Consider the following 19117-nt stretch of genomic DNA (forward strand, 5'->3'; position numbering starts at 1 on the left):
ACCTTCTTTGAAATGTGTTAAAGCCGTCCTGATAACTTCAGCTCTGAGTTATTAAATTTGATCCCTGTTCAGAAGTCTCTGCCTGGTTTGATACATTATCATACAAAATTGAATGACAGTAATAGAGTTCCCCTTCCCCCTCCCCCTCCAGTTCTGCCAACCCTTTCTCATAGTCCTGGATCCTGTTACAGGGAGACATATATGTTAAGAAACCATTCTTCTTCAGCAGGCTGTGAAGTGAAGCTCTTTCATTGGATGTCTATTGGAAAACTTTATATGTAAAAACAGTGCTTTCCAACGTTGGCTTGCAGATAAAGGTACTGCCTCAAATGTGAAAGATCCCTGGTGCCTGAAAGAGCGTCATATTTTCAGAATTAATTGTGCAATAACCCGAAAACCTGGGATGGATTACATTCAAATACTGTAGACTGTTTCCTTGCCAGCTCTTTTTTTTCTCACTAATTTTACTTCTAATACTACAACTCTTAATAATGTTCTAGATTTGTTTTAAAATAGCAAGCCCATAGCATTCAAAATTTACAAGTGGTATAGGTTAGTTTTTATGCATGCACAGTATTGTCAGGATGCATTCACGTATAACCTGCTTCAAGCAACAATCTAATGACCTAATCATTTAGCAATCTGACTCTTTATGGCTTTTCCCCTCCAAAGTGTTATGCAAACTTTAAAACAACATCTGCTGAGAAAGGGAATTATTATTGCCTGCCTTAATGACAAAAGCCTGCTGCTTGGTATTCTTTGGGCTATCCTGTGTCACTGCTTTTTTGGAAAGGGTTTGCACAGTCATGTGAGCAAAAGTCCAGTGTGCCTTCCCATGTGTATTCAGGGCTGTAGGAAGACTTGCCTATAGAGAGCTGTGCCACCTTGTCAGTTTCTGTATAAGGTTATTTACAATGGAATCTCTGCTTTCATTTAAGGCAAAGGCAGATTTCTTGAGAGAGTCTGAGAAGACTGATGAAAGAATAGCCAGAGATCTGAAACTACCTCTGGCCAAACTCACTCGGATATGTGATGCAGGAAATTTGATTTCTTTGTTTATTCCTGTAAGCACTATTCTATACCAGTCAGGCTGACTCCATGGGTTGCTCCTGAGGGTGCATTCAAATTTTGATTGAGTCATTGGCTATACGGGAAAAGGGAGAAAGAGAAAAATTGTGCAGTGGTGACCTTTACTTTGACCAACTTCTTTTTTTTCTTTTTTTTTGTTCTTCAAAGAGTGAAATTTCAGTGAAAGAATTTTGGTACAAGCTTGGAATTTTAAAATATTCTAAAGCTTCTTTGTCCCTTGATTTAAGTACTGCTTTTGTCTCCTTTCTTCCTAATGTTTGTAGTCACTCCTGAGGATACTGGAGAATCCCAAGAGTCATTCAGCTTTCAGAACCTGTAGTGGATTCAATGGACTCCTGTCCCTTCTCTCAGACATGGAAGGTGCATTGCAGGACCCTCCCTCTGGACTGTGGACAGCAGTTGGTCAGAATTGCATATTGGAGCTCGTTTTCTACACGCTTCAGGGGATAGCAGCAGCCCTGCACCTGGATCCTGTCAACAGCAACTTCTTCCAGAGGAATGGTCTCTTTGAAAAGATGGCAGAGGATCTTGGGTCACTTGGATGCTTCTGGACACAAGGGGAAAGGCAAATCTCTCTGAGCCTTGAGAAGACAAGGACGTTTGCAGAGTTCTTGGATGCAGCTTTCTGCTCTTCAGAACCTTTCCCAGTGTGGCTAAAGAACTGCATATGGATTCTGAATTTTCTTGATCACATGGTCAAAGGAACACTCCACCTGGAGAGCTACTTCAAGGAGAGAAAGCCAGAGATGGGAGAGGCATCAAGAGATGATCAGGATGAACCCCAGGCTCAAGAAGGGCATCCTGTTGCTTTCAAAAGACGAGGCAGCAAATTACCTGCCTCTGCCTGTAGGCTATGGGGAAACTCTGAAGAGAAGTAAGTTTTTATTTACTGCAGGAAATGTAACAGTAAGACTAGTATCTGCATTTTATATGGTAGTAAACTGAGGTAAGTTATGACATAACTTGCCTAGGACAAACAAATCCATGCTACAGTCTCAACTTCCAGACAACAGAAATCACCTCTTTTCGGAAGGTAAATGATGGTAAACATTTAGGTATTAAGTGTTCATGTGAGCAGTGGGACACACAACCCCAAGTTGCAGAGTTTGTGCTGAAGGGTCTGACACATGCAGTGTGGGAGCAGGAACGGGGTCTAAGGAAAGGGTTACTGGGACTTGAAGCTTGCATTTGCCCCAGTCAGCTTTGGCTTCCTGAATTATGTGGGAAGCTGTTTCCAGTCTCCTGATAACTTAAAAGTACAAACTGTTTTAAATGCTCCCCCATGCTTGTGTCTCAAAGCACACATGTACAGACACACACTCTCACTCATTTACTCATACAGCTGAATCAGAGAAAATTGGAAGAGGAATATTAATGCTGCCTGTCTCATATAATGAAAGATTATATCAAAATACATATCCTTTGCAGGAAGGAAAGCCTACACCAGGAATCAACTGGCTGTAATCAGAAAGATCCTTGTGTTGTTTTGCCGGCTGAGCTGTGAGGCTGTGTGGTAACTGAATGAGTACCACTTGTGGAGAAATTAATCATGTAAATTAGGATCCATTCAGTTCACAGTGTCTGGTTTGGAACAGTTTGGCTTTGGCTCTGGGTTGTGAAGGCACAAAAGGAAGCCAGATTAGCTAGATGTGGCTGGAGAGTGTCCAGGACAAGTGTAGGCAAACACAGGAGAAAAACATGTACGGGCAAGCTGTCAATCTTCAGGCCACACAGCCTTTTCCAGCAGCAAATTTTCTTAAAATTAAAAATAAGAAATGAAGTTCCCAGAGTTCCCGCAAGCCTGTGGTTCCCCTGATGCAGCTTCCTCTTAACTGTACTCCGTGCTCACACTTCCTCCTGAGGAAGGCTTTAGCCTGGTGCTGTGCAACTTGAAAGGAGGAACTTGAGTGCAGTCAGTGTAGGTGGCCTGTGATGCCCAATCCTGCAACATGTAATTAACATCCTTGAAGAGAGCGAAAGAAGGTGATTCTACAGGAGCCTGTGACTAAGACACAGGAAAATCAGTATTTTAACTGGGTAATACTTTAGCCCCTTATGCTGTCCTGTGGTCAGTGATGCTGCAAGCCACAGGGAATTGACCCTTCCATTCCTGTCTGCAAAACAACCCTCTGTGTTCCTGCTTCTGTATTAATGTTTGAAACACCTTCTGTGACAGATGGAGTCTCTGTTCTCCCTTTTGCTCCTGTTGATTAGTGATAGCTTTTGCAAGCTGTGTTAACTGAGGCTGATCTCTCTTTGGGAGGGAAGCCCCTCTTCATACACCCCGTAGCAGAATGGCTGCTGCAGCTGCTGTTCCCAGACTTACTGCTGTAATGGCTCTTCAGGTTCTTTGTGGCATCTCATTTTGTTCCCAGACCATCTTTGTCTTATTTTTAAGTAGCAGCCAGTGCAGAGCAAATTTAGGATTCACACCATTATACTGGTAGGGTAGATGAATTGGAATCATGGGGCTGACCGGTTAGCCTTGAGGCAGGAGTGTGAGAGATGGTGCATGGAGACAGCTTTTGTATTAAGACAAGCTAGGAAATGAGAGCCTCATGGAAAACAAAGGAGGCTGCAGATCAGACTTACATAATATTCTTAAAGGGGAGTGAGTGTGCAGTGCTAGCAGGAAAGTTGAAGTGCAGTTCAGTGCTGGTCAGGGACTCTGGATTTTTCCTTCTTTTTCCTTCCTTTTTAACAGTCCTGGAGAGTACTAAACCTGTCAAGCAGTGCTCAAAAATATGAAGACGTCTCCTTATAGTTATGGCAATGTCTTAAGAACTTAATGATTTTATTTGTTTTTTAAAGGATCACTTTATATTATTGTCTTCTGATACTTGCATTTTGTTAGTTCATATTTTACTTCTACTACACATTGTATGGGTTATAAAGTCTCTATATGAGAAATTTTTTTTTGATGTTCAAGTGTTGTGGTTTAACTCGAGCCAACAACCAAGCACCACATAGCACTCATTCAGTCCCCTTGTGTTGGAGAGAATCAGAGGAGTAAAAGTGAGCAAACTCATGGGTTGACATAAAGACAATTTAATAGGTAAAGCAAAAGCTGAGCATATAAGCAAAGCAAAACAAGGAATTCATTGACCACTTCTCAATGGTCAATGGCAGGTGTTCAGCCATCTCCAGGAAAGCAGGGTTTCATAACGCATAAATTACTTGGAAAGACAAATGCCATCATTCCAACTGTCAACCCCCTTTCTCCTCCTCGCCCCAACTTACATACTCAGCATAATGTTCAGTGGTATGGAATATCCCTTTGGCTAATTCGGGTCAGCTGTCCTGGCTGTGTCCCCTTCCCATTTCTTGTGCCACTCCAGCCTTCTTGCGGGCAGGGCCTGAGAAACTGAAAAGTCCTTGACTTAGTATAAACATTACCCAGCAACAACTAAAACCATCAGTATATTTGTCAAATCCAAAATACAGCACTGCACCAGCCACTAAGAAAGTCAGCTCTATCCCAGCTGAAACTAGGACAAGAGATAATGATATTTCTTCAGTCTAGGAAGACTGCTGTGTGTTAAGAGAACTGGACACACTGCTTGGTGATGTATTTTTACAGTGCTAGAGATGGAAGTTTTAATTGAATTGAAAGTTTGGGAAGTTAATTGAATACAGTGGCTTAGGCTAAAAATGAACTTGCTCTGAGGAGCACATTTGCAGCATGAAAACAGACTGAAGTTTCATAGAATCATAGAATTGTTTAGGTTGGAAAAGACCTCTGAGAGAATAAAGTCCAACCGTTAACGCAGCACTGCCAAGTCTACCACTAACCATGCCCCTAAGCATCACATCTATCTGTGTATTAAATATTTCTAGGGATGGTGATTCTACCACCTCCTTGGGAAGTCTGTTCTGATGTTTGACCATACTTTCAGTGGAAAAAAAATTCCTAATATCCAATCTAAATCTCCCCTGGCACAACTTGAGGCCATTTCCCCTTGCCCTGTCACTTGTTATCTGGCAGAAGAAACCTACACTCCGCCTCCCTACAGCCTCCTTTCAGGCAGTCATAGGGAGTGATAAGGTCCCCCGAGCATCTTTTACTCCAGACTAAACAGCCCCAGTTCCCTCAGCTGCTCCTCATCAGACCTGTGCCCCAGACCTTTCACCAGCTTCGTTGCCCTTCTCTGGACACGCTCCAGCACCTCATGTCTTCTTGAAGTGAGGGGCCCAAAACTGAACACAGTATTTGACGTGCAGCCTCACCAGTGCCCAGTACAGGGGAGCAATCACTTCACTAGCACTGCTGCCCACACTGTTTTGGGTGCAAACCAGGATGCTATTGGCCTTCTTGGCCACCTGGGCACACCGCTGGCTCAGATGTTCAGCCAGCCATCAACCAGCATGCCCAGGTCCTTTTCTGCCAGGCAGCTTTCTGGCCACAATTTTAAACCTATTGATTCTAGTGAGCCTGGGTTTTTCACTTTAAAGGTGGTTAGGGGGTTTGGGGGGAGATAGGAGTAGAGTGTATTCTCAGTGTGTACTTTTTTCTTGTTTGACACTTAAAAACTCACCCACATTCATGTCATGTATAGGGGTGTATGTGTCCACACTGAAGCCACTACTGAAGTAAGTATTTATATCAGATATGACTTTGGTTCATTATACAGAAAATATTGTAAAGGAGCAGTTTCTTTGAAAGGATCTTTCTTCAGGGTGCAGTAAGAATTATTGGTCACTGTGTGGCAGCGTGGTACACATTACTCGCTGCTCTGATGTATCAGATGAGCCTTAGTGAAGTACCTAACGTATTATAGCCTTTTTACCCTCCTTTAGGTCCCTTGTAAGTGTTTTTGTTTTTGTTTTTTGGTTTTTTTAATCCTTACTCTTTTACTTGTACTCTTTGTTTTATACAGTCCATAAAGCATATTGTGCTTTATGTTCTCAGTCTAATTATGGCCATGAAATGTTGTCTTTGCTTTTCTCACAAGATCTATTTGGGACAGATGTTATGGACAATGCACATCACAACTCCTGTTCAGAGGTGCACCCAGAAATGCTGATGATCCTTTGAATATTATAAGCCTGCAGTGTCTAAACTAGAGTTACTGCTATGCTAAGGCTTCATCTTTGATATATATATATATGACTTCTAGTCTTTATCATGGCATAAGCAGATCTCTGTGGTAACTGATGCCTTGGTTCCTTCCTGTGCCTGAATATACAAAGTTGATATGTGTGAAAATGAAAACTGGTGGGGAAGCACAGATATTTAACTTTCTTTTACTAATTTTGCTGGTTTGGCTTGAAAGTACTGAAATTATTGCCCAAGCAAAGTTACAAGCTACTTGAAAATAGTAAATATAACACTAGTTTTGACCTCATGCAACTGGAGAGGTCCTTCTTGTTGTCTGTTATCTGTACTGCAAATATTTTAAAAGGTAAAGTTTGTTTAAACAGGAGAGTGCACATCTTTTAATATGCAGGTCCCTGATATGTAAGCTCATGAGCAGGTTATGTCCTTTCGTTTTTACTCTAAGGAGGGTTTCAGCTGTTCTAGGTCATCTGTATTGTTCACTAAGTTTCAAATGCTGAGCCTAGTTCCTGCTAGGAGGATTCAGTGCTTTACCTTGGAACATAGTTGGACCCTCTTTGCTGTTGTTAATGTTTTGTGTGTCTTTTTCCTGCAGGTGGGATACGGGAGACTGTGCCATTGTACATCCAGGTGCTGTCTGTGTTATGGTGAGGTTGTTACCAAAGCTGTACAAAGAGGGACACTCTCAGGTGAGCCTGAACATATCAAAGTGCCATCTAAACAATGTCTTCTACTTTTCTGTAGCTTCATTTCCAAGAATTTCTTACTCTTTCCCGATGTGGAAGTCTTAAATTTTACCTAGAACACTGGCAAGAGGAACAGCACAAATTTCACTGGGTCAAGAGAGTCACGGAATCATTTAGGTTAGAAAAGACCTTCAAGATCATAGAGTCCAACCGTCAACCTAGCACTGCCAAGTCCACCACTAAACCATGTCCCTAACTGCCACATCTACACATCTTTTAAATACCTCCAGTGACGGTGAATCAACCACTTCCCTGGGCAGCATATAAAAATAACAAAGGCTCTTGACTATCAATTTGACTAAGTCTTTCTATACCTGTCTGATGTAGGGCATGGGTCTTGGTCCCAGAACACTTATTGCAAAGGTACACGTGTAGAAGTCCTTTGAAAATTGTTTAAAATACTGCTAATAGACCTAGTGACCAGAACAGTCTGGTTCTTTAGGCCTAATGATCCATAAATCTTCAGTGCAGCTTAGAATCTGCTTTGCTTTGTCAAACCTTCCATACACACCTGTACTCTGAACAGGCACATTGCCTATATTATATCTGCTATCTGGACTAAAATACTTGAATACAGTTTAAGTACATATGGAGGGGTTGAAATAAAACCAGATTATTCATCCAGAGCTATGGAAGCGGGAGTGCAACTAACTGTTGGCACATCCCAACTCTGTGTAGCAGAACCAAGTCATCAGCTAGCGAAATTTTGTTGATTACGGTAATTAACTTCTGAAAAGCAAGTAGAACAGTTAATTGGATGGGAGTGTGTCATCAGGAATCTATTGCGGTCAGCTCTAGGGCTGAGCTCTGTGAGAAAGCCTCTCAGTCCCTCAGTAGATGGCAGTGTTCTTAAAAATATGAAGGACTAGAGCACAAATTTCAGCAATTTTAGTTACGTATTTAAGTGTGTTCATTTTTTCTTTTTCTCGCTCCTTTTTTTCTTACTCAACAAGAAATTATTACTGATAGTGTTTGTTCAGTATTGCTGTTATAAATAGGGTTGCCTCAGGTAAAATGGGACCACTGTTACACAGGGTCCTGCATCAGACTCTAGCTAGGAGTTAACACATGTCCTGAAGAGTTTTTCATCTAATGACCCACAAAAAGGATAGAGGAAAAGTAGGATTTTTTCTGGCTAATTCTATTTAAAATCACGTGAGAAAATGAGTGGAACCTCATACTCCATAGCTTGGGCAGCTCACTGATGCTGCCAGGTAGTGACACAAAGGGTCGAACTTCAGTACCTTCAGTCATGACATATACCCCTTGTGCAATGAGATGCTACTTGAAACATGGGAGTCATGCGAGATCTGATACAAAAGGCGGACATGAATGGCTAGTGAAGGGGAGCTACTTGGTAGAAAGGTGACCTAGAAAGTGAAGGAATTTCTCTTTGAATAGTTATATTCTGTCCCAAAGAGAGTACTATTCCTTCTTTCAGTGCAACAATATTTGACAACTATACGAGACATGAAATAATTTCTTTTTGGATAGAGCTTTTTCACTGCAGACTTTCATTCAAAAATCTGAAGGGGCTTCTTGCTCTGACTTTAAGACCAAGTCGAACAGTACATTTTTTAGGAGCAGTGGTGAAGAACAGACAGTAACTCATCTCTTGCTGCATATTTTAGTGCTGTGTCAGGTCTTTTAGGCCTAGGTGTTCAGGAGTAAACTGGAAAAATCTTCAGAATCAGTTCAGTCATGTACAAATCCTTTGCTTTCACAGAAATGGCAATGAGAAAGCATGGCTTTTACAGAAGCATTAATGGAACTCAATAAAATTAATGTACTTTGATTCTGACCCTCAGAGGTAATATCCATTTTCCGCCAAATTTGCAGCTTCTGTGACCTTTGTCAGACCCAAGCAGTGATGGGCTGAAGCAGTGTTGAGCCTGTCAGCATAGAAGAAAGAGTAGCAGAGACTAAAACAGGTGGTCGTGTGTTTCAGCCATTCTGGTCATCTAGAATGACAATTAAAAGCTGAGGAGAACAGATTTGTGGTTGTATATTACTGCCATTCCTAGGTATGATCAAAAATAATTTGAATGTTGTAAGCGTATGAAAATTTGCTTAAAACACTTAACACCCCTCCACCCCCAGGAAGACTGTCTTTGAGTCAGTCAACTTTAGAGGATATTGCTCATGTTCATGCCTAGGACTGGTACTAAGCCAGTTCCCATCAGACTTCATATAGTTTGACCAAATACAAGGTGGATTTTCCTTTTATTAATATGCTGCCTATTCTGTGATGAAAGATAGCATTGCTATATGTTTCTAAACCTAAGTAAAGTGAGACAGGATATGTGGATATCAGGATATTCAGAGCTCTTTTTCTACCTTACAAAGAAAGACGTTTCCCCTCAGCCATATCTCATGCTTGTCTGGCATTTTGGAACTGTGGCTTTTAAGACCGCAGAGTGTCATGCCAGACCTTTACTATTTATGATGTCAGATAAGATCTCCTAGATCTGAGGAGGCTGGTAAGGGAAACAAAAGAACTTTCAAGAAGAGAATCAAGGCATGATTCACTTCTGTGTTCTCATCCTGGTATGTTTCTTGTGAGTAAGGACAAAACCAGTCCTCATATTATTCATTATGTAAATTATCTATACATTTTAAAAATAATATTGCTTCCACAGCTGGATTTGTCCTCTCGATTTTTGTCTAATCTCTCCTATGATGAACTGCCGTCATATTCACTGTTGTAAAACTAAAACATTGTGCAGTAATAAGAACTTTACACCTTTTTAAAAGACCTTTATCCCTGGTTTAAATTTAGCCTAAACTAGGTGCTCTCACTGTAGATGTTAACAGCATAACACTTTCCAAGTATTTGTACTTAAAACTGAAAAATATTCCTAAACTTAAAAGGTCTCTGACATAGATATGACCCACAGAAGACTGTGTCATTTGTCTGCCTTTAGACTAATATTGCTGATATCACTGCTAATGTAATCGTTAATATCACAGTGAATTCCTAAATTACTGCACTGCAGTGTCTGCATGAGGAAAATCTTTGGGTATTTTGCCAGAGCTTCATTCCCCTTAGGATTATGCAGCCAAGTCTTTCAGAGAAAGGAAGGGAGACTGGGACTCTGGTAGGAGCAAGGAGACTAGAAATACTGTGGCAGTGGGTCCTCTGGCTTAGGCTGGTAGCTGAAGGTCAACTCTTTCCCCTGAAGGCTTTGCTGCAGGCTTTGCTCCAGCCTTGTCTCCTAGGGGATTTTTCTTCACTGAGCCTGATTACAGTGCATTTTTTAAAAGAAAATGCACAGACTGTCTGCATGTTCTTTTCCAAGGTTATTTTTGGGCTTTTAGTAAGAAGTTTGCTTGTTCATTGATCAACCAACTTCTGAAGCTTTCACTGTTTTTACAGACCAAGCGATTTTCTCCCTGTGCTTCCAACCCCAGAGCCTGCCCTTTTATTTGTTCTATTTCTCTTGCTATTCACTTTCTCCTTAAAAAGCAGCCGGTGTCTCTATAAAGTTGCACTGAAATCTCAGTGATGTACCCTGGATTGAAGACACAGGAACTCTGCCAAGAATCCCTGGCTAACTACACTGAAGATAATTTTCTACTTTGTTTTGGTTTTCATGCAATCACATAACTTACGATGTGGCACACAGACAAGTTTACCTTCCTCTCAGGTGTCTGATGAACATCATATTATAGCACTACATATTAGCTTAGAAAAATGAGAAGGAGGCACTGCATTCAGCTAATACTGTGGGGGAAAAGCAAGAGGTCTGTCAGACCATGAGAATTAACAAAAGAATTCTTAACATTATGAAGAGATTTTGTTGCCTGGCTTAAAATGGTCAAGACTACTTAGTGTATTTTCTCTAGAAGGCAATAGTAGCCCTGGTGTTCATATGAGGAAATCTGTGTAGCTTTTCTTAACACAGAAGCTGTACCAAGGGAAATGCGAGAAGCCTGATGGAGATGGTATTATTTGTGTGGAGTGTTTAACTAGGCCTTATCTAGGTTTGTGGTTCTGGCAAAGTAGAAGCAGTTCACATGTTCATAGCGGGGTTTTTCCCTGTCTGCTTGCAAGGAATACATGAATACAAGTTACTGTGCAACTTCATAAAACCCAGTTATACATATATATACATATACAGCAAAGCAAGTTTTGCTCAAGGTCAGTGGATGAGAGTTAATCAGGAAAACATTTTGATAGAATGGGAATGTTCTTGCAGCTGCAAACTGTGCATCAGGGATTTGAGCTATAATAAATTCATGATTTATTTTTAATAGCAATTTAAGGCAAAAAGTTGCACAGATGATTTTCAGAAGTGACTCAAGCTCTCTACAGACAATAGGTTTTAAGCTGATGGATGTCTACCTTTTCTTTAGAAAGCACAATTTAAAATTCTGGGTCATTTGGAACTTTCAGAAAGTGCTAGTTTTGATGCCTTGATTTCTTCATTAGTAAAACTAAGTCTCTGTGATATGTTAGAAAGTTAATTCTTATTTTCTGTGAAGGGCTGCTAGCTTTTCAAGTAAGAGTTGCTCTGAGATTGAAAAATAATTATACTTAATAAGCCAGCTTATTCTGAATCCAGTGAAGTTGCTTCTCATTTGTGTTACAAAATGAAATGCCATTGTCCTAATCTGCATGTCTGCCCCCATTATTGCTCTATTCTTTAAAACTTTACATAGATTTTTCTGAGGACAGCTTATCAGAAGGCCAAAGAGCTCTTGGGAGTAGGGAACACTTCGTCTTTCTAAGACTTGTGTTTAAATATATGATGCACAGTTACATTTGTGTGAAAGCTAGTTAGGTCAATGGAGTAGACATCATTCCTAATTGGGAACAAATTGCTCTAAAGATAATTTTTGAGAATTGAGATACTTGTTTAAGATCATTAAGAAGCAATAATGAGGGAAAGCTTCAATTCAGCAAAACATGTAGAGAAGTGTTTAAAATTGTTTCATGATACTAAGAGATACAGTTTTGTTTCTGAACAGTGCTTTTGGAATGAAGAGTAGATCATGTCAATATGACTTCCCATGTGCTGAATGTTAAATATATTCTCAGTTACTGTGTTTGTTTTGGAGCTTATGCCTAATAACCTGCCCTTGGTGCTGGTCCCTTCTTTTGAATGACAGCTGATTGCTCTCTTCCTTCACTACCATAGTGTTGTGGCAGTAAAGCTCAGCTGTGGATGGCCATGCAGGTGCTTAGATGGATATATGCACGCTGTTCACGTGCAGAGCTTCATAGAACAGCCATGCAGTTGCACTTGAGCCTCTAGCCTTAGAAGCTTCTTTTCTGGGCCAGATTTTTGCACCCAGAGATTTGTCAATTTAAAACCAAAAAGCAATAACCATGTACAGTTTTAGTTGCAGCCTACTGACTTCAGTTCTGTGTCCATTTCAGCTTTCACTGGAAATCCAACGTGCTGTGGTTGATCATATCCAGTCCTTGGTGAAGTCAGAGAAGAGTCGCCAGGTGATGTGTGGATCTGGCTTGCTGAGCACCATCATAACGTCCTGTCAGGATGCCTTCCGCAGTGAGAGCCATCCACTGCATCTGCCCCTCACTCGAGTGTTTGAGAAGCTTGCGTCACAGGCTGTTGAGCCAGATGTGTTAAGGTATCAGATTGTATCTAATGGAACCAATTTGCTTTAGTGGTACAAATATTTTGCAAAGTTTATGTAATAATTAATACTTCATGTAGTGCTCTAATTCAGCAAGGCTCTTAGCCTTTTGTTTCAAGTCTCAGTTAATACTACTTACATATTGATTACAGGATATATGTTTAATTGACTTAATGAAGATGGTATGACTCTGTAGTGTTCTGCTGCATCATCTCTGCAGGGGTTGTAAAGCCATTTATGAGTGGTAACTAATTAAGTAATTGCAAAACAACAAGGGTTATTCTCTCCTGGTATTCATATGGAGAAGCTGTTTCCTGGAGAGTAAAAGTGACTTTCTCTTAGCTCAGATCCACGTCAATGACAGATGCAGAAATAAGAAGCATAGTCTTGTTTCTCAGTCTCTGCTGTTTCTACTTTGATTCTACTTTCTTCTTTAATGCTAGCAAATGCTAAGCATGAGAGCACCTAACAGAGATCAGAGTGCAGATGAAGTTGGATATGCAGTGGAAGATCACGTTCCTTTACTCAAAAATGGAACTGAATTTCTTAAAAACTAACCAAACAAACCAAAACAGTAACAACCACCAAATAAACAAAAAACACCCCAAACTCAAAAAAACCCATAGGTTTTTTTTTCTGAAAAATTAGTGGTATTTAAAAGCATTGCTGAAGGAAATAAACCTATGGGTTTTTTTTCAATTAGAAAACTTTGAAAGGGGAAGTGTAAAGTAAACAAATGTTTTTGATGATACAATGGAAAACATTCCTTCTGTTCTGTTGGGGTGCCTTTAAAATTTGGTGTCCAAAAAGAAAGTTGGTCCTCAGAGGGATGAGCTATATTTGCAGAGTTGCTATGAGTCCAGTGTCCAGAGTTGATTGTTCTCCTTTTTTTGGTTGCTTTCTCCTTTTTTTTTCATGTTAGGCAATTTCTTTGGTTGGGAGGTTCTCTGTCACTGCCTTCCAGGCCCAGCACAAACAAGACTGAGGTCCTTTCATGTCAGGGGAGTGATTCAGCTAATGCAGTGTGGAATGAAGGTAATCACACCATGAACAGCCTGTTGCTGATACAGTGGCTGGGTCATAGATGTCTCTGTAATGACAGGAAAATGCTGTTGGAGTAGGTTGCTCCAAGATAGTCAGTGAAAGTGGAGTATGTATGGGTGTTTTACAGAGGGCATTGCCCAGGTTGGGTGATACTTGACTGACACTGAAAGTTGATCTAATGATGAGTAGAGATCAAATTATAATACATGTGCTCAAGCCAGATGCTGATATAGACTCAGACTTGGCTGCATCAGACATGGGAATGATCTATAAAACTACTAATCATATTCCACAAAACAAGGGCAGTGTTTCCTGGGTTTGCAGCATATTTTCCCTGTGGTTTATAGCTAGAACTAGAATAAATATGTAAATAAAGAACATTGCTTTTTGGAATTCTTAGGATACCCTAAGGTGTAATCTATCTTGCTTATACAGGTGATTTTCTATCCAAGTCCTTTCTCTGTTCTAACATATTTTGCAGGTGAAAGGCTACAGTAGTAGTATTTGGCACTTAAACTGTTCTCATGCCTATGGGACACCTGGTACAGAATGGTACAAATTTGGGTCTTATGTTCTTTGAAGTCATTCTTTAGATCCTCTCCCATGTGTTAGTTCTAACTGTTCTGTTATGGCAGAATATATAACCACAGAATGTTCTGTGTATACGAAAAATGGAAGCAATGGGTCAGGAACTAGGGTTGAAGTTTGGAGCTACCTAAAGATGTGTGGGGAGAAAATATGGCTTGTGTAAGCTCATGTCTCCTGCCAGCCTCCCATTTTGAAATTCCTTCAGTGCAATATTTTTGTGTATTGCTGAGTATTTCTGCAGGCTGCTGAGGATGTGTTATTTGAAGAGCATGCAGATCTGTTCTTAGCAGTGATGAATATGGGCAAAGCCTGTGGCTGAAACGGTATTGCAGACACTGATTTGGTTAGGCACTGTGTTGATCTTGTAGGTTCAAAAGAGGACATGGTGGACAATAAAACCGATCCTCAGACAGCTGTGCCTGTCAGCAGCTGTGCTTGGGTGTCTAAGGGATCTGCATTGGCACTCCAGACTGCAATGAGTCTCATCTCCATGACGTCACCTCGAAACTTCCAGCTCCGCAGTACTGCTTTGGCTCCATCTTTTGTGGAGTTTGACATGTCCATGGAAGGATACGGGTATTGCTGCTGTTGGTTTCCTGTTTAGCTGCTCTGCAGACTCCAAGCCCTTATTCTGGACACGGCAACCAGCGCTCTCCATCTTAGTCAATCCTTGTGTCCTAACACTGCCTTCCTTGCAGCAATGTTGCCAAACAATTTTGTTACTGTCTTATTGCTGATAGCCTAAGCTCTGGCTTGCTACTGTGATGCTGCATTATTAAGTCACTGGTGACCTTCAGGGATAATTTTATGTTTCTGATGGATGGGTGCCTTCTTGCTTTTGTAGGTGTTTATACCTCCCTACCTTGGCCACTGTCATGGGACCCAGTGCAGAGCAATCTGTCTCAGGAGGAATTGGCATGGGTAAGCACTCTGACTCATGTACAGCTTCCTGAAAGCACTGACGTTTCAGCACCACTTAAAGCATTCAACATGTGTAAGAAATGGCAGCAAATAAGCTGTGTATTTCAATACACTTCTGTCTGTATCCCAGTCCAGCTCTGAGCTGTATAACTCAGACTGCTCACCAAAATACACTGCCAGACGCAGCTTAATAGTGTGATGCTTTAACATTAACATTAGCGGTACAAATTCAAAGCAAACTGCTGAAAAAAACGGTCTTAACAAGTAGAAGTCATGAGATTTCTGGGTTACCTTCCCCAGAAGGAATAAAAACTGTCACTTAACATGAAATGAGGTTCTTCTATAGATAAAAATCTATGAGTGAACTGTGAAATGGCTGTAGCTTTTGCTTCCTGAATTTTGTGAACTTTGAGAAAACTTGTTTCTGGCTCAGTGCTTCCCAACTGATCAGCTCTGTGGTATAGAGATCTAGTAGTCATTTCTCATCAGTTAATTTTAGGTCATTTATACATATGTACACACTCACATATGCAATCTGTATGATATTGAAGATAGGCAGTGAAATCTAATAGAACAGAACAGAAATTAAACCTCATATTCTAATATTGGTTCTTACATGGTTTGGGCTGCAGATGAAACAGAAAGCAGGTTGCTAATGTCTGCACAGGGAAACCAGCTTCCTTACTGCCTTTTTTTTTCCTGCCTACAGGAACCAGAATGTTCCCTCCCTCAAGTGGCCTGACGCTCTCATGCTGGTTTCTGGTTAGCAAGTTTGGTTTGGTGCACAACAATCACCCAGTCCGTTTCCTCACAGTTGTGAGGCATATGTCAAGAACAGAACAAGAATTTGTTTGCTTTTCAGTAAGCTTCTTCCCACAGGATCTTTCTTTGGTCATTTCCACAGAAGAAGTGGAATTTCAGCCACTTGGTAAGGCTCTTCTCAGTTAAGCTGCAGTGCTGTATTCTCTGATTATCTGGAATTTTTCATGAACAAATTTCGTCTTCTTATAAGTACCCAGAACATTAGTGAGACTTCTTTATCTCTTCATTTTCCTTCTGTCACCCTGTTGTGATTGTAATTCTTGGTCATATTTCAGTTTTAGGTTTGCCGTAGGCATTGAGAATTATTCTATGGCATGCAATACATAATAAAAATTACAGATATTCCAAGGAAGACTTTTGAATGTCAGTTATGTGGTTGTGTGCAGTTGTGGGAACTGGATTTAAACCAGCTGATCCCTGCCTGTTCTGTGTGGCAGTGGGCAAGTTTGGAGAGTAGGACTGAGGAGTTTGGGAGTGATCTACCTTCCTAATCAAACAGCACATTACTTTTCCTCACTCTTAGGATGTTTTCTATCATGCCAGCCTATTAATCTGTTTTCCTTGTTGACATTTATCCCTTTCTCCTTATTGAATACAGTAGACACTTCAAATGTGAATGTGATTGAACATTGCAGAGGTTTGAGAATAGAGTGGGAACAGTAGCTGGGTTTTTTCATGCACAGCTGGCATTGTGTGAGTGCTCCAGTTCTCTTAGATGATGTTAAAAGTCCCAGCTTACCTCTTTTCCTAAAAACTACAAATTAATGTACAGAGGTTTATCATCTCATGAATTCACTAGGAATTTTTTTTCTGTGTCAGCTAACTCGGTGAACATCCTGAGGGGTTCTCCTCTTAGAGAATATATTGGCTTTGTCCTAGTTCAGTCTAGCTTTGCAGCATTGAGGTAGGTGTTATTTGGGAGTACAGCACATCGGATGCTGGAAGAATCTTGAGAGTTGTGCAAGTCTCAGATCCTGATAATAGATCTTCAGGGAAGGTTTTAAAAACCTTGAACAGAATAGCACCAAATCACTGTATACCTACAGAGAGTCATGTTCTTTGTGTCACACTTTATAGCTGTGTTCCAGAGGCAGGGGAAAGTGAGAGACTTTGTTTACTTCCCCTTGTTTTTACTCCTACAGATATCATGGAACCTGAGGATGAGGTCTTAAATCCCTCCCAATTTCCAGGGCAAGTCCAGTTTGGCTGCGGCAAGCTGATGGTCACCGGCCAGTGGCATCATCTCACAGTAACAGTTGCTAAGGAAGCAAAGAAGAACTGCATTGTGTCAGCTTATATAAATGGTCAGATGCTTGGCTCTGCAAAGGTAAAGGCTGTTTGATAGATCTTGTGCCTGACATTTGTCTTTCATTGCTTTTATTTTCATCTCCCCATGCACGTACCATGGCTTCTCAGTATTAACCTAAGAGACTCAAAGCACAGTGATCTGCATATATAACATCTGCCACTCTGCACTGTGCATGAGTAGAGTCAGAAATCCATACAAACCAAGCTGTATTTGTGCTGCTCCTGAGAAGTATGTTATCGGTTTATACTGATGCTTGGAACTAGTTCCTCTTCCCTCAGCATGCAGATAACCAGGGTAATTTTCAGTGGTGATGCTCATCTGAGAGTTGTGGTTACCTAGTATGCAGGTAGCTCAGGGTTATGTTGATGAAATTCACTTCTACCCTTAGGCCAAAATCTTCTGAACTGACTAGTGATTTTGAGGATCTCTCAGTTTACACCCAAGATTTTCAGAAGTTGTCAGCTATAAAAGGTACATCACATTCAGGTGTGAACAGAGAACCCTACACTGACGGTGCTTTGAGCTTAGGCTGAAACCTGCAAAGGCAATGGGTTATGTAGGAAGCCTCCATTTTTCAATAAAGGCCTGAAAAAGCAGTAAGGTTGTTGAGAAATGAGCTTCTGTGACTGGCCAGCTCTTTACAGGAATCCTAAGATGGATGGAATTTCCTCAAGCATCTTACATGGGCATGTTTCAAGCTGTCCTCTTCCTCTTACACCCATTGAACAATCAGTTGATGAGTCAGTGGCCTTTTTCCCCATTGTCACGCTAGGCACTCAGGAACAGATCGATGTTCCTCCAGGTTAGTTGTTCAATGTGTAAGATAGCTCTTGAATTAAAATACTTCTTTTTTTCGAGTTAATGGAAATGAAAGAAGTGTTTCAGTTAGGAGAAATTTGTAAATTTCATTAATATCTACGCAGGAGTTCATTGCAAATGTTGGCGTAGCTAGTATTTCCCCTAATGTACCACTTCTTGTCATCTTCTTGTTGCATAGGAGTCAGTTCTGAAATAGTGGATATCTGAGGTTGCACAAGATACCACAAGAAAGCAATGCAAATGTACCTGAAGTGTTCATAACCTGCAGGATAAATGAGAAGAGCCCGTAGTTTGTTATTATCATCATGCTTCTAGTTTTGAACCTAATCTCAAATTATTTCTGAGATTTGATTTTTGGAATTTGAATGCTCCAGGCTGGTAATGTTGAAAATGCAGACTATGTCTGTTGCAGGTCTGGTTGGTGTGGTGGTTTTCTGGTTTTGTTTTTGAATAGTATTCTTTTATTAATTGAGACTTGTAACCTTGGTCTCTTCTTTCTTGTTCCCATATTTCAAATCAATCTCAACACACATGAAGCTAACTTCTGTGTTTATATTTCCCTTGTAAAAACAACCTGTTTAATTCCAAATATTCTCTTTCCCATACTTGAGAAAAATGATCTGTCTTCTAAATGCCTTTTGGGACCTATATCCATTTCAAGAATGAAAATTTAATTTCATTTGCTTTCCTTCAAATGAGACTGAAAGTCATCAATAAAACTAGGCCTAAGCATTGCAATTGATTAAAGAATTCACAGCAACTGTGTTTAACATACAGTGAAACAGCTCATAATAAATAAAACAAGCCTTTAGTAAATAAAAGGTTGTCCCAGTGCTGGGGTCTCTGACATGATGCAAGCCTTTGTCTTAATGTCTACAGTGAAGAAAAGATTGTGTAAGAAATTAGAATTGCACAAAGGTTGTTAACAATACCAAAAGCTATTTTGGGGTTGTGGAGCTGGGGGGTGGGGGTTACTGCATTGCATCAAGCCTATTTGTTCACTCAAGTATCAAGTCCTACATACTAATATTGCCCACCCCTGTCTTCTAACTTCAGTAGTCAGAGATCTGTAAACACTAGGAGTCCCATCTTAACAGCAAATTGTTAAAGGCAGAGCTA

At 40.6% G+C, this 19117-nt stretch overlaps 1 protein-coding gene across 5 annotated transcripts in view; it reads left to right on the plus strand.

The window, feature by feature from the left end:
• The window catches only part of WDFY4 (WDFY family member 4), a 144822-nt gene that overhangs the window by 24849 nt on the left and 100856 nt on the right, over nt 1–19117 (plus strand). For all 5 annotated transcript variants that reach the window (XM_055793251.1, XM_013300522.3, XM_055793252.1 and 2 more), the window contains 8 exons: nt 1353–1963; nt 6741–6834; nt 12275–12489; nt 13418–13530; nt 14496–14703; nt 14972–15048; nt 15758–15976; nt 17013–17197. In XM_055793251.1, the coding sequence (XP_055649226.1) occupies nt 1353–1963; nt 6741–6834; nt 12275–12489; nt 13418–13530; nt 14496–14703; nt 14972–15048; nt 15758–15976; nt 17013–17197 (1722 nt within the window). The remainder of the gene's footprint in view (nt 1–1352; nt 1964–6740; nt 6835–12274; nt 12490–13417; nt 13531–14495; nt 14704–14971; nt 15049–15757; nt 15977–17012; nt 17198–19117) is intronic.

This window comes from Falco peregrinus, chromosome 1, assembly GCF_023634155.1.
Source record: "Falco peregrinus isolate bFalPer1 chromosome 1, bFalPer1.pri, whole genome shotgun sequence".
Classification (NCBI taxonomy): Eukaryota; Metazoa; Chordata; class Aves; order Falconiformes; family Falconidae; genus Falco; species Falco peregrinus.